The 24093-nt window shown below is 43.4% G+C and overlaps 1 protein-coding gene across 1 annotated transcript in view; it reads left to right on the forward strand.

The window, feature by feature from the left end:
- The window catches only part of RIOX1 (ribosomal oxygenase 1), a 268462-nt gene that overhangs the window by 187881 nt on the left and 56488 nt on the right, over positions 1-24093 (forward strand). Inside the window, exon 10 of the mRNA XM_078649274.1 lies at positions 4766-4870. Coding sequence (XP_078505400.1) covers positions 4766-4870 — 105 coding nt within the window. The remainder of the gene's footprint in view (positions 1-4765; positions 4871-24093) is intronic.

Raw genomic sequence — 24093 nt, forward strand, 5'->3', positions numbered from 1 at the left:
CCACCGCCACATCCACCACCACCGCCACATCCACCACCACCACCACATCCACCACCACCACTTCCACCACCACCACTTCCACCACCACCGCATCCACCACCACCACATCCACCACCACTTCCACCACCACCGCATCCACCACCACCACATCCACCACCACCACCACATCCACCACATCCACCACCACCACCACATCCACCACCACATCCACCACCACATCCACCACACCCACCACCACTACATCCACCACCACATCCACCACAACCAACACCCCATCCACCACCACCACCGCATCCACCATCACCACATCCACTGAACATAATCTTCACAAAAGTTATTTACAAACGTGTAAGCTATTGCCATTATAAATTACAATAACTTTTATTTAAGTATTAATTATTTACAAAATTAAAAGCCATTGTTATTTGTAATATCAATACATCTAAGTCACGTAAATACAACACACATTGCATTACAAATGCTATAGGTGTCACATTTGCGAAAGTTAAAACTATTGACATTGTAACTGACAAAGCTATTAATTTTGCTATTTTCAAAACCAACACATAAATTAAAAAAGTGTCATTTACAATACCAATCGCTCAAACTTTCCTAATGCGAAAAGTTAAAAGTATGGGCATTGTAAATCACAAAACAAAAAAATAAAATGTCATTTAGAAAACCAATAGCTCAAACTTTCCTACTGCGAGACCTATTGGCAACGCCAGTGCTTGTTATTTTTGGATGGCTTATTTCTATGGTCTTTCTCCCTTTGCGACAGCTATGCATCTGGGCCTGCTTTCTGATCTTCTCAAATTATTTGAAGGTATATAAATCATGTGCAGTGGTTTCAACATGCCAAGTGATTAAGTGTCAGTTTCAAGTATGGTATGGGTCTTTATATAGCGCTTGCTACTGCTGAGGAGGCGCTGAAGTGCTTTGCAGACCGGTACCACGCTACGCTGTTGGGTTCAAGTGTTGGTGATTAGTTTGTGCCGCGTGATTACAGTTTGTCATGCGGTTTATCCTGAGGCTGCCGTGCAGTTTTCAGCTTTATCCCACTCTATCATGCAATTCCTTATGTAAGCTGATTATATATTGTCATGTGCTTGAGTAATGGATGCTGCACTTGACCTCAGCGTGGCTTCTGCAACTGTCATGCAGTTTGCTACCTAAGGGTTCTATTATCAAGTGTCTTGTGCCTGTCACTAAGTCTGCACAATCGATTCAGTATAATCATCACTCGGCACCACCACAGCATCACTCAGGGCCAGCACATGATCACTCACCTTCACCACAGCATCACTCAGGAACACCACAGCATCACTCAGTACCACCAAAGCATCACTATGTGCTACCACAGCATCACTCTGCAGCGCAACAGCATCAATCAGCATCACCAAAGGCATCAATCAGCACCACAGCAGCATCACTCAGGGTCACCACAGCATCACTCAGGTCCAGCACATCACACAACGCCACCGCTGCATAACTCAGAGCCAGCACAGCATCACTTAACAACACCACAGCTTACCCTCAGTGCTTCTTACACTTTTGAATTGCAACTTCTCAGCATGCTGCACAGCAGCCACACTTCTCTACAGAACAGCTAAAAAACATTGGAAAAGTCAATAGCTCTACCTAAAAACTTATAAGGCCCCCCAAAGCATAGCCAATAGGTCTCGCCTTTGGAACATTAAAAGTGTTTGGCTATCCAGCACAATATCCTTCATTAAACAACATCAAGTGTTGCATGGCTAATCACTTATAAGGTCCCAAAAGCGAGACCTATTGGCTATGCCAATGCTTGTTGACTTGGTCACCCCCACGTTTTGCCTGGTATTTGATCTTATTTCGACTGGAAGTGCACTGGGTTCCTGCTTATCAGGACCCCAGGGGCCTGATCTCTGTCACAAAACTTTACAATTGTACCCCAATTGGCAATACCTTTGGCACTTCCTGGAAGTCCTTAATAGATGGTACCTAGGGCAAGAAGGCCAAAGAGCGTCCTTAAGGGCTGCAGCCTGAATTATGATGCCCTAAAGGACACCTCACCTAACACAAACAGACTACCACTGCAGGCTGCTTGTCTTAGTGCACACAAAAGTGAACACATCCCGGTGTGCCATGCCCACAGACCCTGCATGGAGTATAGATAAGACACCTCTACTTCAGCCTTTACAGCCTCTAAAGTGTGAAAACATAACATAGCACACATGATGTAAGTCACCCCTACAGCAGGCCTTACAATCCTAAGGCATGGTGCATTATATTACATGTGAGGACATACCTGCATGAGCAGAAATGCCCCTGTGCCTGCCAGTTTAATTACTGACAGTGCAAGTGAACAGGGAAGACATCTTAAGGTATGTACTGGGCACTGATCAAAACAAGTTTCCCAGCTACATTATGGCTTCACTGAAACCTATGGTGTTTGGTATCAAACACCTCATATTAATAAACCCACACTTATTCCAGGGATTTATTTATAAATACATGCACTCACAGGGTACCTTAGAGGTACCCCCTGAAAACCTACCGACCTCTAGTGTATTGGCTGATTGGTCTTGCCCATCCTGCCACCACAGACATGTTTCTAGCCCCTGGAGGTGAGATCCAACGCTCTCTGAGGTCAGAGAAAATGCCTGCTCTGGCAGGAAATGTTATCACCTCCTTCAACAGGATGACTAGTAATCAGCATATCGAGGCAAGAGGCTTCAAAGGCCTTCACACCTTTGATATGCGACCCTGGCTTCACCCAGACAGGCAAAATATCACCCAGGGCCCATTTGGCACCAGGACACGTGGGAAAATTAGCTAGCCATGAGGTGTGTTCACCCTCAGACTGGTACCGCTCCTAAGATGGGCTACCTGAAGTGAACATGTCTAGGAAAATTCCACCATCTTGGTTCTTGGTGGAATTAGGTGCTCTGGGTTAGAGTGGTGCCCACTCCCCACAGGAACATTAGCAGCCACAGGGCCAGCCCAAAACACCTGTACCAGGGGCAATCCGTGTCTGATCCTAACAAGGGTCCAAGAAGCAATTAACAAATTGCAGTATTCACAAAAAATTATAAACCATGCAAAGAGCAATAAATGAATCCATGTCTGAATAACAAGGAGAAATAGTGCAAAAAGGAAAAGTGTAGAGAGACCCATATACAATGACACTTTCTGGAAAAATATAGTAAATGTATTCCTTTTTATAAATATTAAAACAGTTGAAACAGTGGTTCTCAAGACAATGTGCTGGTAAAAAGACAGTGTATATTACAAACCAGACAAGTGGCAGACAAAAGTTACATGTCACATAGAAGGAACAACATAGAACAGAATAATGTGTGATTCATGAATTTTATGGCCACAATGCGTCTACGGCGTTTCAACCTCTGTAGAATTACACGGTCATCATCAGAACTGGAATTCAATTGAGCGTCCAAGGATTCTATTCAAAATAGCAGTCCAACCCTGAATTTGCTTGCATAGGTTGGCATAGGATTCCAAAATTCATTAAAATATATGATGTGCAGGCATGAAATTTATCCGTCCAATAATATAGAGAAATTTCAAGAAGGCTGCATCTGTCCATACAAGTCAACAGATCATGCCAGGTTAAAGGTGATGAAATCACCAAGATGCTGCAATGCCACAACATCAGGAAGCTGGTGCTGCTATTATCGGGTTGAGGTCTGCCCATTGTGGTATTGCAGCATCTGCACCACTGCACCTGAGCCCCATAGCCCAAGGAGTAGTGGACCAACAGTGTCCCAACATGCCCGAGCATCTCCTGGACCGAGCCCCCCTATGGATTCACACAAACTGGCCCCTCAGTCCTAGTTTGCAGTCTCTTTTCGACTGGACCGTTCCCTTTTGAAGTGAACTGGGCCCCCGATTATGAAATATACCTCTGCACAAGGCTGCCCGAGGTGACCTGTTGGTGTTTCCTTGGACCTTGCCCCATACTCCGCTTAAGTCCATGAGAAGGTTCCCATAAGTCACTGATCAGTGCCTGAATACACTATATGTGTTCCCCCCCCCCCCATAGGATAACTTTACCGCTGCAGAACTTGCACTGTGTGAACTTTTGAAACCTGTTAAAATTCATATCTCGAAAAGTACTTAACAAATTCTAAGGATCTTGGTATCTAAATAATATAAAAATGTGTGTTATTTTTATAAATTGGTGTCAGATTGCCTTATTGTGTGTTTCACTTATTGCCTATGTGTGTGCAATAAATGCTTAGCACTACCCTCAGATAAGCCTAACTGCTCGCCCACACTACCACAACAGAGAGCAATTTGGTTATTTGTGCCTCTGTAAACCAATTGTGGTTTGACTGGACTCTTTATACACTATATAAAAAGCCAGCTTGCTGTAACATCTACTGTCCAAGATTCTGGCCCTGCCCGCTCCACCTCCCCCAGATTACTAGTATCCATTTTCTTCGCACTGCAAATTTAACATTAACTTCTGGTACTTTTGGCTGTCAAGATGTACTATTCATATGCTATTGTAATGGAAAATATAAACCATTAACAGATTAAATTATATTGTGATTTATTATTCAGGAATTCTTTCTGATTTATTATATATTTTTCAGTGTATACTATGCTTACAACTGAGCAGTAGGCATTGGTTATAGGGGTATTGCTGTATAGACTGTTCAGCTAAATTTGTTTCTGGTTCATATTTTATTTAAATGAATAGAATATTTCTTAAGGAATCTTTTAATAAAATGTGTTCCGTGTGTGCTTGGTTTTCCAGCTTCTTCCTGCAGCTTTGCAGGTTGCACTTGAAGAGGATGTGGAATACCGTCGGGGTCTGCCACTGGACTATTTGGACTATATGGGGGTGCAGAATTCAGACCTGGTGCGTGTTTTGTACAGAAGATCAGCCTCTTCAAGGCAACAAAATCACATTTATCTATGTTATAATTTTGGCACTTAGCCCTTAGGGATATCCATGTTAGCTGTTTACATTTTGAGGCTGAAGTTCCTTAGACAGCCTTTCTGCTGGACTATCTGTTAATCGTGATATGTTTTGGTGTTTTCGGTTGGTGGATGTACAAAATTGGAGTATTAGTTGATTTGGGTTGTGAACAAACCTCCACTAATAAACACAATCCTTGTGAGGGTTAAATACTGAAGTCACTAATTAAACCAGTGCTCAACCCTCTGGTAGTTTGGCGACAGCAGTAAGGCTTAACGTAGAGGAAATGTTTAAAGTGTTTATGCAGCACTCAAACTGTAATAACGTGAAAGCACAACACAAGAAAAATGACAAACCAAGTTATACAGATAGAGACTATTTTATTAAATAAAATTACACCAAAATGACAAAAATCCAGAAACCGAGATAAACATGTTTAAAGTTTGAATTTAAAATGACACTAAAAAGCACATAGTGGCAAATGCTATTATCGGGTCTTTCTAGCCCATGTCAAAGACCAAAGTTGAGGCCGTTGGATCAGGGGTTGGATATAAGGACAGGGTTCATCCTTCTGGAAAGTTTACTCTAGACTTTGAAACGTTTGTGGAGAAGGAGCAGTGATCGATGAGTCTTCAGTGGGGCAAACTGGACCTTAAATGGGTCTCGAGGACTGCAGGTTGCTGAAAAGAGGGGTCGGCCTCTGGTTTGTTGATGAAGGCCAGAAAGCACCGAGCGGGTGAAGCCCATGCCTGGGAAGGCCTCAACATCGATCAGATGCTGCTCAGCGTCGATCTTAATTAAGTTTGGACTTAAAAACGTTTTGGGAAATCAGGTCTCCTTCAAATGAGCAAGCTGAGGCCACCAGCGATTTGATGTTGACTGCTACGGTTTAAATTGTAATTCCAGTCTTTGTCTGTTCTCCAGGCAGAAAGTTGGCAAAAAAGTTTCTAGTCTTCCTTCATACAGTACCGGGAACTGTAGGAGAACACTCTAACATCAGCCAAGAGTCCAGATTCTGAGACTCGCCACTTGGCAGTTTAGGACTCACTCCAACAGAGGCCAACAGCAGGGTCCAGGAAGGTCCAGTTGGTACTGGTCAGCTGGGTCTTTCCAGAGATGGACCTTTGGGAGCTTGTTGTGTCCCTGTAGCTTAATCAGGTCAGCCAACTGACCCTTGGAGTCAATTCTGGGGCCCTGGGTTCAAGGCAAGGAGGTCTAGTCTTCCTCAAGGTTCTCCAGACAGCAGGGTAGTCCTTGTTCTGATTCTTCACAGGTCCAGGAGTGTTTGTTAGACAACAGGGCAGTTTTTCTCATTTTTCTCAAGTTCAAGTGTGTTCTGAGGACAGTAGGTGACGCTACCTACCTTTGCAGCACTTCCTTTGTGGTTTACTGTAAACTGTCCCACAGTAACTCTTCCCCTAAATCTAACATGGCAGAATCTTTCTTCCCCCGATCAGACCTTCCTATGCCCACCCAGATGTGTGGCTATTATAATAAGCAAACCCTCACTTGTGATCACTCCAAACCATTTCTGGGGCAGCACGCCTTTCTCCTGGGTTTGGGGCCAAGTTGTCTAGGAAGGCAAAGGAGAGGCTGACCTAGGTGAGAGATACTTCTGCCAGTTGCAGGGTAGGCATTCTTTGAAGCATAGGAAGGGGCCAGACACATCCATAGGCCATCTTGCTCAAGTAAGAAAAACATTTTCCCACACCCAATCCCCTTCTCCACCACGTTAGAAATTAGGTCTCTATTTGGCAGAGGTTTGAACCCTGTCCAAGTAGGGACTACAATCCTAGTTGGAGTAAGCTAGAAACATACTTTAAATTAGCCTGTGCTCACCCTCTGGTAGCTTGGTACAGACTTGACAGTCTTAATTTAAGATGAAATGTGTGAAGTATTTGTGCAACACACACAGTAACACAATGAAACCGCCACAAAAAGACTACACACAGGTTTAGAGACCAAAACATGATTTTTTAAATAATAAAATGCAAAAATAGTGCTTTGAAGTCAATAGCGCTAAAAGGTTACTTGAGGTTGTGAGAGACCGGGGTAAATCCAAAGTTCAGGCCGACCGCGATGGAGAGTATGCCAGCCATGAGACTTGCGCAGGTCCCGCTGAAAAAAGTACCTTGGATGAAGCAAAGCTTCGACGCTGGGGGCACAATGCATTAATCTGTTGTCGAACAGCCTCTACGCCGGCGCCGAAGGGCGATGCATCTGTTTCAATTGGCATAATGGTCAAGTTGTTGGTTTTGTAGCAAACCAGCTGCAGAATCCCCTTCTGAGGCCCAAGACTGAAGGGGGAAAACAGGCAGGGGTCGGACTCACAGGTGGCAGAGTCCAGAAGCACCAGCAGCATTGCAGGAAGTCTTCTGTTTCCCTGAAACTTCACACTACAGGAGGCAAGTCAGCAAGGCCATGGAGTCACTCAGGGTTCAAGTGAGATAGGTCCAGTTCTCGTCCTCAGCAGGGCAGCTCAGCAAAGCAGAGAGGCAGCTCTTCAGAACAGTCGGTCAAGGCAAAGTGGCAATCCTTACAGCACAGCATTCTTTACTCCAACATAGATCTACCCAGGTAGTAGTGTATGGATTTTGTTGGGTCAGAGCCCCAGTGCTGATACTCCAATGTGCTTTTAAAGAGGGGGTGACTACAAAGCAGCTTCTTGACGTGCAAAGGTCCCCTATCATCCCCTGTCTGCCAGGGTGTGAAATCAGTACTTTGTGTGAAGACAGGACACCGCCTATTCAGATGTACATGTCAGCACTCTTTCCCCCTTCCTACTCAGGAAGGCCATCAAAACGCCAATGAGCCTTCTGTCACACCCGCCCTTCTTTTGTTTGTGGCTGTCTAGAGGGAATGCACAAAATGTGGCTGTCACCCAGCCCAAACGTGTATTGGAGACAGGCTATCGCCGTACAGAGCAAAGTTAAGGGAAGAGAAATGTCCACTAAAATATTAATGTCAAATCCAGCTTTACCACTAAATAGGATTTATCAGAAAGTTGCATGAGTGGAATAAGAATTTGAACTGACATTGTTTTGAGTTAATTTAAATTTAAATTAAACAAAATGTGGACTTCCTAAGCCCTCTGTGTTTATGTATATTTAAACATTATTTACCTTTTACTTTCTAATCAGGAATTACAGCTTGAAAGGGTTTTAAGCAATTCCCTGTGGGGTTACTTTTAATTATTGAAAATAAATGTCTGGGCCTGTCAAAAGGTTTGTGTCGAGATAGCAGCTTAAAACTACACTACATGCTGTGGAGGCAGGTCAGAGACATGTTTTTAAAAAGAAGGAAAAAACATACAAACGCTCCTTCTCAGGAATGGCACCCAGGATCTGGAATGCACTCCCTCCTGAAACCAGGCTTATCTCCTCCACTGCATTCTTCAAGAAAGAGGTGAAAACCATCCTTATGGCCAAGTTCACCTGAACTTTATAGGTGTTGGATCAGAGACTCTGCATCGTTTGGTATTTTTGATCTCCTGACAGTTTCTTGGCACTATATTTTTATTTGATTGTGACACTATTATGCTACTCTCCTACTACCGACCACTATATGATACACTTTAGTTTGCTGAATCACCCGCCTGATGCCCCCACCCCTTGCTCTCTCTATCCTTAGAATTTGGTATAAGCCATCCCTACATCCAAAGTTTACCTGAACTCTATTGTAACGGGATCAATGACTTTGCGCCGTCTTATATTACTTGTTACCTGATTGTATATTGGTATGTTTTCTGTACACTACTGTTTTCCTATTATGTTATTGACTATTATACTGCTCCCATTAGTTCTGTTCAGTCTTGTTGCCCCTACCCCTGTCTCTGTGAAGCGCTCTGATATCTGTAAAGATCTTGTTCGCGCTATATAAAACTTTGAATAAATAAATAAATAAAGAAATAAATAAAAAGCTACTTTAGGCGGTGGCACAATGAGTGCTGAAGGCCCAATAGGAGCTTTTAATTTACAGGCCCTGCGTACATGTGGTACCATTTACTAGGGACAGTCACTTAAGTTTAATGTGGCATTTAGGCTTTTGCCGATTCTAACATATTTAGAGAGGAGAGCACACGCAATTTACCTCTTGCTGGATGGATAAAGTGCATAGAGCCCTATGGACAGCAAAAACTGGTTCAGCAAAAGAAATAACAAATCTGACGGAATACCAGGCATAAGCATCGAGCTTAAAAAAATAAGCGCTTTACCAGAAAATTTAACTTACTGTGAATCCTTATTATCTGCGTAATTTCTTCGAGCTCCCATTATTTCAGAGTTGATGCGTTATCCTAGACAGTTATGTTGAGGCACTTTCAGGTCTTGCAATCATTGTTTCTTTTGCAATTGAGTGACTTTCACAATTCTCCAGCAATGAATCTTTCAGAGATTCACATGCTTGATTTCTATCATATTGCTAAGTGTTATTCTCGGATAGTAGAGATAAATAAGCAGTATAATAAATTACAGAGCATATCCACCTCATTGGTTAAAAGCTAGGTAGGCAATGAGGTGGATGACACTGAACTCCTTAGACCTACAGTCTTTGATGGTAAGGTGCAAAGGGAATCTTCATAGAGCCCGATTTATTTTCTTCTCATTTTAGGATTCAACATTTGGACAAAATATTGCCGCAGCTGTAGAGACACCTTTTGCTCTTTGATATTTTATGTTACATGTTTGCTTTCTCCCTTTGGAGTTTTATCTTTATCGCTCCAGATTGTCAATTGCAAATTTCGATGGGAAGAATGTTTTCTAGATGGCTTTCTGAATCTGGTCCACCCTGATCTGATGTATAACAGGGCAGCCAGCATGCTCTCCTCTTTGGAAATCTGAAAGCCTCTATCTTCAGTGAAGTGCTAACAGGAGTACTGGATCAGTGCATGTGCTCAAGAGGGAGTGAAGGAAAAGGTCAAGGAGCCCAAGGCTAGCAAACCACCAACACCAAAAAAAAGACACCGCCCACGCTCAATACCGAACAAAGAGCACTTGAGATCGAGCGCAAAAAACGAAGACTTGAGGTCGAAATGGCTGCCTTCCTTCAAAGAAAAATAAGTTTGACTCCTTAAAGGAATTTTGCACCCCAGCAAGACCTTCAGGAACTTCAGAGATGGAGAACAAGCTGACAAACATTGAAGTGCCCTTGAGCCTTAATCAGGGGAAGGAAGCCTTTAGAGAGCCAGCCATGGCAAGGGCAATAACACCATGTGTGAAGAAAAAGTGCAAACATTTCACACAGGGCCCCCAGTACATAAAGGGGAACGTCCTTGAAGACTCCATCATTGTGGGGACCACAAGAAGGAGGAACAATACCTTGCCTTTAGCGGGGCCACCACCAGAGAAGGATAGTAAGAGATTGGATCTGGTGGACAGGAAGATGGAGAGAGAGGTGGCCACACAATGGAGGTTATGTATTTATTTATAGAGCGCAACATTTATCCCAGAGGATATCACGGCGCAGAGGATTACGGTGATGGGTAGGGTCCGCGAGATTGATGTGTCAGAGATCAGTCTTTGGGGAATAGGTGTGTTTTAAGTTTTCTCCTGAAGATGTTGTAATCTTTGGTCAGCCTAAGGTTACCCAACTCCTATGCCCTCCTCAACCGCTAAGGCCAACCACAATGGGACTAGATTGAGAGGCTAATGCAGCACCTCCCAGAGTGTCATGGCCATTGTCCAGGAAGTAAGAAACAACACCGCTCCCAGGGATGTGGAATTCCTATAGCCCGACGCCCGGGACATATTGCTTGGGGTCCAGGGCAACACGTTTTTATGTGAATTTTGTTCTTGGGGCAAGTAGGCCCAACCCACTACAGAACAAACCCTTTGGCTTCCAGTTTACAGTACCACATTATGGATACGGGAAAGGCATTGCCTGCAGTTAAGGTAATAGTTGTGTCTGTGCTAATGCTGATCATACTTGTATGTATGTTTCATTAATGTAAAGCTTTTTTTATTAGGGTGAGCGCTCCAAGTAAACATTGTAAGCTAAGACTGCACCACTACTGACAGTAGTTCCAGTGTAAAAATGTGTACACACGTTTTTAATATTTAGCAATATGAGGCTATGTATAATGCTCCTAGAATGCTTTCTGATTAGATGCAAATATTTGCAGAAGCTTGAAACCAAGTTGGGTGATTCTTTGCTTTCAAAATAAAATGTTCACAAAAAAATGCAAAAATATTGAGCTAAACTACTGTAAAATGTCAGGTACCATTTCTCAGCAGCATTATTTAGTAACATGTGTTGATGTATGCAAGTATTTCCCAAAAATATTCATAATGTACAATCAGTGTAACCAGTTTGAATAAGGTTATGGGAAACATAACAATAAACAAGCATTGGTAAAGCCAATAGGTCTGAAATTGTTAGGCAGCCTTTTGGTTTGTCAAGTGCGTGACTTGTTCTGGCATGGTTTCTGTAAAACCATATTGGTGTGGGAGCTGCCTGGCCCTCACAATTATAACAAACATTTGAAAAAGCAAAAATAGTTTTGGTCTTAAAATGAAAACATTTCCACGGTAATTCCTGGCACTGAACAAAACGACTGTCATTAAGCTCCTTGTGAAAGATCAAAATGCTACCACTCACAGTGAAGCTAACCGATAGACTGAGAGAGAAACAAAATTTTAATAAACACAAAAGGTAGTGGTTAGCACCAGACCTAATTAGGGGCCCAATTATTAAACAAAGTCTCAAAAAGTGCACTCATGTTCTTGCAGTAAATGCAGATATACAGCTTTCATAAAATTCACAAGACTTTGCAGAAGTAGGCCAAGAAATAGTACTGAACTGCATTTTAGCATGAGCAAATATGCATGTGTAGATTTGCCCATGCGAAAGTATGAGTGTTTGCAAGTTCACTTTCCCTCCAACCACTTTTTCCCCAACCCTGGAAGAAGTTTTATGTCTGCCATTGTCAGCAGTAAATTTCCAACCTTTCTCAGTACAAGTTAGTAGGCTTGCACAGACTCAAAAGGGCATTCCAACCCAGAAACTTTTGCTTACCATTACCTTCAGCCCCAGTATGTAGAGCTGCGGAAACGTGGCAACATAAAGGAATTGCTAGTATTCAAACCATACTAGGGAAGGAGCCCTGACATAATCAAAGAGGCTATTTCAGAGCTCTTATATAAGGAGATTGCTGTCATAATTGTCATCTCATTACATGGCACAAAAGGGACAAGTTGATTTTGTTACAGGACAAGTAGATTTATGAAGCAACCTGCCCCATGGACAAGTAGACAAGTAGATATTTTATTGAATTCCACACCCCTGCGCTCCTGCCTTAAGTCTGCTCTTGTTGCTGCAGACACAGCTAGCAGACAGATATTCACAGGTACCACACTCAGGAGGCACGTCTGACTGAGAGCCTCAGGCTTCAAACCGGAGGTGCAGGTATCAGTCATCCATATGCCTTTCACAGGCAAGGCCCTCTTTGGATGGACAGTGGACGAAGCGCTGCAACAAATCAAAAAATTATAATGACAGTGCAAAAGCAATGGGGACACTGCACTTCAGAAAATCCTTAACAAAGGAGGGATGACTGTCTGGAGAGCAAAGGGCAGGGCGAGCTTTCCAACATCCAACCAGCACCACTAGCAACAGAGTGATGCAGCAGGCAGCACACAAGCAGTGGAAACACCCAGAAAGGCAGATTTTTTGAGGGAAGACAAGAGGAAGAGGACAGCCTCCAAGAGGAGAGGGATCAACAAACAAGCGGCTCCCTTGTCCCGCAGCCACACCAGAGAACACCAGTGGGAAGATTACTCCAGGAGTGGAGATCAATGTTCTCATACAATTGGATGTTACACATAATAAGACACAATTACTGCATAGACCTCACCGCACCACCGCCACATGTTTATCCAAGAGCAAGAACCTTTCGGGAACATGAACTCGCACAGTTGCGAGTAGAGGTCAAAGAACTTATCCAAAAACTAGCCATAGAGAAGATCCCTCCAAGGGAGGCAGGTCTTTCTGTCTACTCAGCGTACTTCCTAGTAACAAAGACTTGACACTGAGCCGATCCTAGGTCTCTGATAGCTAAACCAGTTCATACAAAATGAACACTTCAAAAGAACAACGCTACAAAGAGTAATCCCACTCCTAAGGAAGTGCGATTACATGGGCACATTAGACCTAAAGGGCGCCTCCCTGCACAAACCAATGAACAAGCGCTACCTCAGATTCATCCTCGATAAGGTACACTACCAATTTAGAGCACTATCCTTTGGCATAAAATCCGCACCAATGGTGTTAGAGATGCCTGTAAACCATGAGAAATCAATACATACGGAGTTGGTGAAGGCATTCCCGGGAGCCACCCTGAATTCAAGAACCCAGGCCTCAAAGAGTGACCGCAATAGCAGAGCAAGCTTGCCTTTACCAGAAGGGGTAGTCTCTGACGGGGAGGACTGTCATGAAATTGATGGGCATGCATCCCCTTCATACCAAATGCAAGATTGCATATGCAACCCATATAGGAATTAATCTGCAATGGATGCTCACTATCGTGGTAAGCTAGAAGGATCTAGTAGTTGTCACAGCAAGGATGCAAATGGAAATTGAATGATGGAACCCGACAAATGTGAGGATAGGGAGACCTTTCAAACTACCAGCTCCCATGGTGACCATATTGACGGATGCATCCTACAAGGGTGGAGGAGTGCACATGGATAGTCTGAAGGTGAGAGGACTTGGGATTCCTGCGGACTCCGTGAAGCACGTACACTACCTGGAACTAAAGACTCTTCCTGGTACTGAAAGCATTCCAGGCACACACAAGGGGGCAGGCAGTGCTCATCCAATTGAACAAAACAACGACTGTGTTCGACCGCAACAAGCAGGGAGAAACTAAGTCCTTTTAGATGTTAAAACTAGCGCAGGAGATATGGAAATGGGCGGCCCCTACTAACAATACATCTCCTGGGAAAATGGAACACAGAGACAGACAGATTGAGCAGACAAGAAAACACCTCCCACAAATGCAAGATAAAGCAGGAAGTACTGTACAGCGTATTTAAATGCCCAGGCTTACCAAGCATAGACCTATTCACAAGTCCTGAAAACGCAAAATGCCAAAACTTTGCATCCAGGTCCCGCACCACCAATCCGAGGGGTATGCCCTGTCAATTGACTGGTCGTGGGTTATTTGCATTCGCCTTTCCACTGATTTCCCTGATCCAAAGAATACAGACAAAGCTAGACAACCGGGAATGCTGCTCATACTCACCACCCCGCAGTAGGCCTGACAGATTGGGTGTTCAGACCTACTAGAGATGCCCAGAGGACGGATCATTCCAATCAAAAAGCAACACAGGGCCTGTTAACTATGCAAAATGGAAGAGTGCTCCACCTAGAACCAGCCATACTCATCCTAGTAGTGTGACTCCTGAATACCTGTTATGTTATAAAGGTATTTATATCGCGCACTGCTACTCAAGAGTGTCCTGGGACGTGGAGAAAGACGTTTCATTTCATCCGCCGAGCGCGCCACATTCATCATCCTCCAAGCTGCCGTTTCAACCACGACGATACATCCGGCGTTACGTGGCTCAGTTTAAAACATCTTACGAAACCGAGCGGTGATCGCACCACGAGTTAAGGAGATGCACTCTTTGTACTATCCTCCCTTTAGAAGGCTCACGTGGCACAGCTTAAAATACCTGTCAACATCTAGCGCCGGCTACAGAACGAATTAAGGATCGAAATTCCTTTGCAAAATTAGCCTCTAGAAGATATTACAAGATTTTAGTTCTATAAATTATAAAACTACCAGTGGCTGCCTTGAGATTAATTTATGATCTAGATTTTCTGCAGCAACAATTCTATCAAGCAACGGGCCTGATACTCAAACTACGTAGAACGTCATTTCAAACAGGAGAATAGTCGATGCCCTCTCTCCTTTTCTTCCTCTACTGATATGCATCCTGTCATTTCAGTGCAATATGACGGTGACCTGATGAAGGCGATAACGCCGAAACACGCGTAGTCTTTCTACCGCCATTGTCTCCATCAATTGTCTCGGTTCCTATTGTTCTGTGTTTTATGAACTGTTTTCTAATGTATATAATTTTGAGAAATATACTAAAAATAGAAAAAAATCTTTGACCAGTTAAGTTAATAATAATAAAGACTTTTGAAAAGATACCTAATCCATGTGGAATGTATATCCTTCATGTATAACTAACTGCATATGGGATGATAGAACTATCCATAGGATGACCTGTCCTTAGTTTTTCTTGTCAATTTTAAGACCGACTGAGCTATACAACTTGTCATATTGCGTGGAGAAACAGTAACATGGGAGGCAACAAGGGCTAGATAGATTGTTTAAACAGATGAGTTTTTAGCCTCTTTTTGAAAGTAGACAGTTCCTTAGTATGCCGAAGGTCGTCTGGGAGCACATTCCATAGAGTGGTGGCCTTGACCGTAAAGGACTGCCCCCCCATGACGAGCTCTCCGAAATCTGGGGATCACCAGCCGTCTTTGCAAAGCTGACCGAAGGGGGCGGCTGGGAGTGTAAAGAGAGAACCTGGAACTGATATAGGCAGGGCCCAAACCGTGAAGTGCCTTGTGTGTCATGGTCAGTGCTTTAAAATGCACACGCTGTGCAACAGGCAACCAATGCAGGTTGCTCAGCTGCTTGTGGACGCTTAGGCATCTCGGGATGTTAAATAAGAGCCTAACTGCAGCATTCTGGATGACCTGCAGCTTTCCCAGGCGGTACCCTGGGATGCCAAGGTAAAGGGCGTTGGCATAATCCAGGCGTGCCAATATAAGCGCCCTGGCAACCGTCTCCCTAGCAGAGCGGGGAAGCAGGGGAAAGAATCTCCTCAGGGCTTTAAGTGTGCCAAAGCACACCCCCGACAGTCGCTTGATCTGCTCATGGAAGCCTAAATCGCCCCCAATTAAATTCCCAGATTCTTAGCCACACCGCAATCCCCTGAGGGACAAGGAAATCCAGGAGGCCAGAGAGACTCTCTAAAAGCAGGGGGGAAATTACCATGAAGGAGCACCTCCGATTTCTCTTCATTGCATTTCAGGCTAGCCTGGGCTAACCACGAAAAAACTGATGAGAGACACTGATGGGCCACCTCAGTCTGAAGATCATCACCCCTCCATGTGAAGAGCAGCTGGGTGTCATCGGCGTAAGCCATAATTTTGGCACCCAGCTTCTCCGCCAAATAGATCAGGGGGGTAAGGTAGACATTGAACAAAAGGGGGCTAAATGTAGACCCTTGAGGAACACCGGTGGCCACTATACTATCCGATGAAGAGAAGGGGGGCATCCATACCTGTTGGGAGCAGTTGTCCAAGTAGGATTTAACCCATTCCCAAGCCGTACCAGTAATGCCGATGTCAGACAGGCGGGAGAGGAGCTGGAGGTAGGGTACCGTATCAGAGTTTGAATACCTACAGCAGCCCTCCAGGACAATGAAAATGCCGAAGGAGGATAGAAATCCAAGCCAAGCACTAGAGATGTGGGTTAAGCACATCCACTAGTACAGGGACAATAAGAAACCAGGTCAGATCAAAGTATGGTACTAAAATACTTCACTTACCTACTGGAAAGCTGCTTAACCTAAAGGTCCACCTGGCCGCTACAGTCACATACATTAGAGGAGTAACAGGGAACAACCTCTTAACATTAGCGGTAGTGAAAAGAATCCTGGAAGGATCATTGAGAGTGGCACTACCAAGAAGAGCAACTCCACATTGTGGAACCTGAACACAGTCCTCACAGAGCTGATGATAGAGCCATTTGAGCCAAAGCACAAAACCGAGCTGAAGTTTTTATCCCTAAAGACAGCCTTCCTAACAGCAATCACATCCCTTTGCAGAGTCTGTGACCTACAAGCACTCGCGGTACAAAACTCATACCTTCAAACCACAAGGTTGTCCTGCGAACAAACTCACAATTTCTACCAAAGGTGGTATCGCAATTCCACATCAACCAAAGCATCCAACTACCGGCCTTTTGCCAGGATCCAAAGTCACAGGCGAAAAGGGTGCAGCACACATTGGGTGTGCGGAGAGCATTCATATACTACCTTCAAGAGACAAAGGGAACTTTGGAAAGGGAACCAACTCTTTGCCTCATTCGCCAGGGTAAGCACTGCCACATCGTTAACTAAGGGGATGATCACACAATGAATAGTGGAAACTATCCAAACCTGCTACACAAAGGCAGGAAACATTTTACCCACATGCCCCAGGGCACACTCGAACAGTAAGAAGGGTGCAACACTAGCATTCCTAGCAAAGGTACTCATTGGTGACATCTGTATTGCTTCAACTGGGTTATCCCCAGTCACCTTCACAAAAATGTATTGTGGACATCCTTATAAACAAGGTAGCACAGGTGGGACAGAGAGTGCTCCAACACTCATTTGCCAACTCATCCACATTTCAACCCCACCTACCCACGGAGCCAAACACTACTACGTAATCAGATGCACAGCATGTAAATCCAGAAAAGAATTTGTGCTGCAAAACACAATGGTTACTTGCCAGTAGGAGTAGTTTGGAGCCTGAAAAGTTTTCTAGATTCACATGCGACCCACCGCTTCCCTGAAAATGAAGGTAAAAACAAACCAGCACAGTGATCAACACTTCAGAACAAGGAAGTTCCAAAATGGGCAGACGCCAGGAGAAAAATGAATCTGAAGATGATGACCACGCACAAGATCTTGAGAGGCGCCGTCTGACAAAACACAGGGTATGGACATAGCACTACATAGTGGTCAACAGCGCCCACACACACAAAAAACAATACGATTCTGGACCAACCACTAAATGGTGGAATAGATGCACAGAATGTGAAGCCAGAAAACTCTTCATGCAGCAAAACTACTACTGGTAAGTAACCATTTTGGTATAGTGGATTACCCTAGGCCCGCAATAAAAGCCACAGTCATTAACAAGTTGCCTTCAACAATCTGCCTATTATTGGAGCAAGCTCTTTGCCTTTCTCTCGGCCCTCCATGACAACTTGTGAGCCATTATCAGCAATGCCCACACAATCGCTTAACAGTAAAACTGATGCCTGCTCATTCAAAACCTCCTTGTTAACAGGACATTGTTGGTAGCTGATTACCCTGTTGACTAGCAGAAAACCCCAAGCCCATAATGGCTATTGACAGGACACATGAGCAGCTGCCGCACTTTCACAAGCCATGGGTTCATGCCCTACTCCCTGTTCTATGCATATGGTTACAAAGGTCAAAGCTGTGTAGATTCTGGCAAACCGTTTGCCCAGTTACTGGAATAGGATTCTTCTGAGGATGAGAAACACTATTAAAAATCTGATTCAGAGGAGCAAGAAAAGAATTACATTTATGAAGGGACATCCATTGCCTGACTGGTAAGCATTCTTTTTACAGTGAATGATAGTGAATGTGATTGTTTGACAAAAGAGCTGGGACATTTTTACGTACAATAACCATCATTCCAGTATTCTAATTAACATCACAATGGGCAACGGCGTAGGTCTCATGATCAGGGGCTGACCTTTTTAAGTATTGATCAAACAGTTTCTTATCTCTGGGCTGCATGAAAAAGTCCAACTAGTTGTGATACCACTCCCTCTAGACCAGAGGTCTTCAAACATGTTTACTCTGAGCCCCCCTTTAAGCAAAATGTTTTGAGGGCGGGCCCCCCTCCAAAACTTTATGGCAAGGATTGGGGGAGCGGGAGGGACATGGTTGAGTGCAGGAAGCGGGGCTTATGATTTCAGGAATACTTTTTCTATAGCTTATGAACCGCGCTAAATATGAGACTTTTAAAATAGCAAATGTATTAAAAAACATATATTATCCCAAACAAACTGCTCCCCATAATTGGGGTGTTGGGGGGCCCTCATACTCTTTGACCCCAATGCAACTACACCTGCTGCACTAATAATTACTGCAGTCCTGAGTAGCAGGCTATCTCCTCTGCACATTTTACCTCTTCCTCATCATAAGGGATCATCACCTCAGTCCTAATGCTTGAAAGGAAAATAAGCTCTGATGCCCCTTTTTTAAAGGTAGGCAGTCATAACTGTGAAGCCGCCCCTGAATAGTTAATACGGACTTTGAGGTGCCTTTGCCTGAAAGCGAACGGTGTGGTGGTAGTGCAGAAAGTTAAAAAAGAAACCATCCTTCTTACCAGCCATTAATTGATTGAGTCACTTAAAGCCAGGGCTTGATTCTAGCTCAAATGGAACAAACGTTACTTAAAGTTTGACAAAGTGTTACGGAGCAGTGGAATGCCCTTTGCAAAGATTGACTGGTAAACTTGTAGTTGTTTTTTTTTTTATATATCTTTATTGTTTTTTTTGTTTTTATTGTTCCTTACAAAAATTGCTTTCCTTCACTTTACAATTTCCATGATAATACACAATAATTAACACAGTAAACAACAAGGAATTCTACGTAAATCAGTCATGCTGCCTCCTTGTGTAGATTATTGCTTCGCATTGTACAGGACTAGGTATTGCATGTCGCAACACTCACATCTTAAATACAGCAGATTGCAGATTTTTACATCATGTTCTCCTGTTCAATATGTTACAGCATTGTTACTAACGAGCAGTAGTGGTCGCTAGCATCATGTTTCAGCATTGTTGATCATATATATAGTGAGTCTATGTATATCCTTCATGCCGTCAGGAGACATATTGGAAATCCTTGCATAGTCGGTTAGGTCCCCTTCGATAATACTCCGCAATAATAAGGAACGAAAGATTGTGGGGTTACACCAATAAGACATTTGTTTTCCCGTAAACATCTCCTAACAACTTACTTAAAACAAAGAAAAGATAAGGGATGTAATTGAGTTAGAATTGTAATAATCTTCGCTGGGCCGCATATAGGGCTGCACGATACTGCAGTGGGGGAGTTCCCCAGAGCGAGACTCAGGCTTGTGAAGATATCTGAGGGACAGTAGAGTGCTGGTGTGTGTTCTGACAGGCAAGGGGGGCATGTGGTCCACCGCATCAGAGGACAACTATGTCACAGCTCTCGACAGGTGGGAAGTCTCTCCCGCTAATATCGCAACTCCCACGAACTGTGGCCATGTGTATTATGTGGTTACTTGGTGCGTGTCATCCTCGGCGTCCGTGTTAGCACCGTTTAGTGTGGAAAGTATGGTGTCCCAATGCTGCACAATGGGAAATCTGCGTAGCCCTGCCGTTTCTTCCCCATGTAGTGCCGTGCTCTCTGCTTGGGCCCAGTTTGGTACAGATCGTTTCCAGCTGATCAGCGCAGGAGGGTCTGAATGCTTCTACCGCTTCGTAAGCAGGCGCTTCGCAACTATCAAACCCAAGTCCTTAAACCGTGATGTAACTTTCTGGTAGTCTTGTAGTTGCTTACTGCTGTATGTGGGTGTTAAACTGGTACTAATGAGGTGAAAATTTCCCCTGACAGTGTTACCTTGCGTTAAAGAGACAAAATAATGAAGTAATGCTAACCACATAATTTACCATTTCTTGCTGCTTAATTTAGTGAAACCTACCACATAATGTGGTCCTCTTCTGCTGAATAATTCCAGTGGCTCTGCTTAAAGCTTCATGGTGGCAAAGATGTATTCTTTTTGAGATGTAATGTAAGGGTGTAATCAGCTGAGATCTGGAATAGTGGAGACACTTATAAAAATGTCTGCATTAAATACAGTTTGGTTAGTTATTACTAAAAAGTATATTTTATAAGAACTTGTTTTCTCAATCACTGCATCATTTTACAGCAGCCTAGCTTAGAGTATATAAACACTGTTTTAAAATAAAAATTTACATATTCACAGTGCTTTCTGCCAAGGCTGGGACCTCATAGCACTATAAACAGGGCCAGTTGAATTATGCGGCAGGAGAAGGCTAAATTATGTGTCCGGGTTAACTAAATCCTGCAGCAAGCAAAGGTGAATTATGCTGCATAATGCTGCATATTTTGTGATAGCATTACTGCATTATTTTGCAATTTTTACACTTGTTAACACTGTCCTGGCTTTTATTGCTCCTCATAAGTACCATATTAGCACCCACATACAGCAATAAGCATCAGAAAGGTGACCAGTCAACCTTTAGAAAGGGCCTTCCACTGCGAGGCAACATGTGTTGCTGCATTTTTAGTAACATTTGAACCGTTTGAGCTAGAACAGGGATGTGGAATTCCTATAGCCCAACGCCCAGGACATATTGTTTGGGGACAAGGGCAACAAGTTCTATTGTGTATTTTGTCCTTGGGACAAGTAGGCCCAACCCCTTGCAGCACAAACCCTTTGTCTGCCAGTGTACAGTACCACATTAAGGGTCAGGGAAGGGCACTGCTTGCAGTTATGTTAATGATTGATTGATTTTTGAGCTTGTATAGCGCGTACTGTCACCCTACGGGTATCCTGGCGCTTCAGACTAATATGGTATGACCAGAGTGGAAGCAGGTCGCAGCAGAGAGAAAACAGAAGGACAGGAGCTTAGGCCTTGGGATAGAGCCAGGTTGTTAGGTTCCTGCGAAACTCTAACAGGGAGTTGACTTGTCTGAGGCTCTGAGGGAGTTCATTCCACAAACGGGCGCCAACCACGCTGAAAGCCCTTCCTCCTAACCTAGACCGTTTAAATCTGGGAATCGGCAATAGGCCAGCACTAGAGGAGCGGAGCTGCCTTGTAATGTTTGTGTGCATATGTTAATGTTGTTCAAAATTGTATTTATGGTTCATTAATTCAAAGCCTTTATTATTAGGGTGAGCGCTTTAAGTAAATGTAAGTTCTGACTGCACTACTGACAGTGGTTCTAGTATAAAAATGTGTACACATGGTTTCAAAGTTTAGCAATATGAGGCTATGCATAATGCTCCCAGAATGCTCTGATTAGATGCGCATATTAGCAGAAGCTTGAAAGCAACATTAATGATGCTTTGCTTTCAATATAAAATGTTCCTAACAAAATGAAAGTAGGGAAAAACCATTTAGCTAAACTACTGCAATATTTCAGGTACCCTTTCTTTGCAGAATCATTTAGCAAAATGTGCTGATGCATGGTAGTATTTCGCATAAATATTCATATTGCAAAATCAGTGTGACCAGTTTCAATAAGGTTATGGGAAACATAAAATTAAACAAGCATTGGCAAAGCCAGTAGGTCTGAAATTGGTGGTCGGCCTTTTAGTTTTGGCAATGCGTGACTTGGCATGGTTTTTGTAAAACCTTATTGATGTGAGAGCTTCCAGACCCTCACCATTATAACAAACATTGGCAAAAGCAAAAAATAGTTTTTGTTCTCAAAAAAGCACACACTGCCACATTAGTTATTGGCACTGAACAAAACTACTCTGTGTGCCGATATGCTCCTTGTAAAAGACCAAATGCTGTCACCACAGTGAAGCGAGCCGATACAGAGAGAGAGAGAATTTTAATAAACACAAACGGTCATGGTTAACGCCAGACCAAATTAGCGGCCCAATTATTAAAGAAAGTCTCAAAAGTGCACCCTTGCATTAAGTGCAGCTACATGTCTTTCATGAATTCACAAGAATTTACAGAAGCAGGGCAAGAAATTGTACTCATAGAAAATATTTGTGAACTGCATTTTAGCATGAGCAAATATGCATGAATAGAGTTGCCAATGCGAAAACCTGAGTGTTTGCAAGTTCATTTTCCCTCCAACCACTTTTTTCCCAACTCTGGAAGAAGGTTTACCCCTGCCATTGTCAGGAGTAAATTTCCAACATTTCTCAGTATGGGAAAATATTAGAGAAGAGTTGTTGAAAACCCTTAAAACATACAAGTTAGTAGGTTTGCACAGACTCAAAAGGGCATTCCAACCCTGGATCTATTGCTTGCCACTACCTTCAGTCCCAGTATGTATATCTGTGGAAACGTGGCAAGATATAGGGATTGCTAGTATTCAAACACTACTATGGTATGAGCCCTGCATAATCAGAGAGGCTATATAAGAGCTCCAACATAATGAGATTGGTGCCATAATGTGTTGCTGGCACTTCATGGCACCAGAGGGACTAGTGGATTTTGTTACAGGGCAAGTAGATTCATGAAGCAACCTGCCCCATGGACAAGTAGATACTTTAATAAATTCCACACCCCTGGCTAGAAACAAGTTGTATTTTTAAAATATGCAAAGTATGCAGCAGATGATGGATTATGTGGTAAATGCTGGAAATCCATAACTATGCGCTGTGAGTGCAGGATGAGTGTGAAAGTGAAGGGTGAGAATGAGGAGTGAGTTGTCTGAATGTAGAGTGCATTCCCAGACACTTGAAGTAACTCGCCATGTTATTGACGGCTGCGTAGGGTTTCAGATATAAGTTAAAGTATTGCTATTGTGGCATTAATCGGGGATCAAGGGTGGACGAAAGAAATAACGTGCTAATCCTGCAACAAACTTCCAGTCTTATGATTAGGGTTGCCAGCTCATTATTTTGATGTCGCAGACGGTACAAAAATAAACAGTCACCTAAAGCCTTGTTTTATGCACTTATCTATGCATACTTCGAACTGCAAATATAAATAGAAAACACTTTTAATTGTGTTCTAGGGCGGCCTGAATGATTGGTTGACTGATAATTAAAGGGAACAAAGACAGAAAAGTCACATTACAAATTAATACATACTTTTTTTTTATTTATAACCCTATTTAGTGTCAAGACGAGGTCTTTGCAGGCCCTTTAAACAACACATGGCTGACATTTATTTTTTGGGCAACCCAACTTTATATTTCTTTTCATGAAATGCATTCTCGGACTAGTAGATGTAAAATACAAATATAAGGAATAGGCGGGGTGGGGGCCCAAGCGGTAATGGAACCATAAAAAACTAAGCCTCAGTAACAAGTTTACAAAGGTATTTAAATATGCAAATGGTCTTTAAAGACATCAAAAACTGGGGCGTGCCGGAGATAAGACTCCAGGAACTTCCCAGCCAAGCTCACAGCAGCACACTCACTGACCTCCGGCCCCATGGCTCTCTGGTCTCACTTCAAGGGCTTCGGAGTAAATGAAGACAGCCTTGAAATGCAGCAAATAAACATTGCCGCACTTCCAGGCCATCTTCATTTCCATATACTTGCAGAAGGATTTGCGTCCCGCTAGGAGCCCATCACCCCACCCCAGGGGGGCGCACCCCACAGTTTGAAGTCCTCTGCCCTAGACCCTCAAAAGCTCTCACT

Source organism: Lissotriton helveticus, chromosome 6, assembly GCF_964261635.1.
Source record: "Lissotriton helveticus chromosome 6, aLisHel1.1, whole genome shotgun sequence".
Lineage (NCBI taxonomy): Eukaryota > Metazoa > Chordata > Amphibia > Caudata > Salamandridae > Lissotriton > Lissotriton helveticus.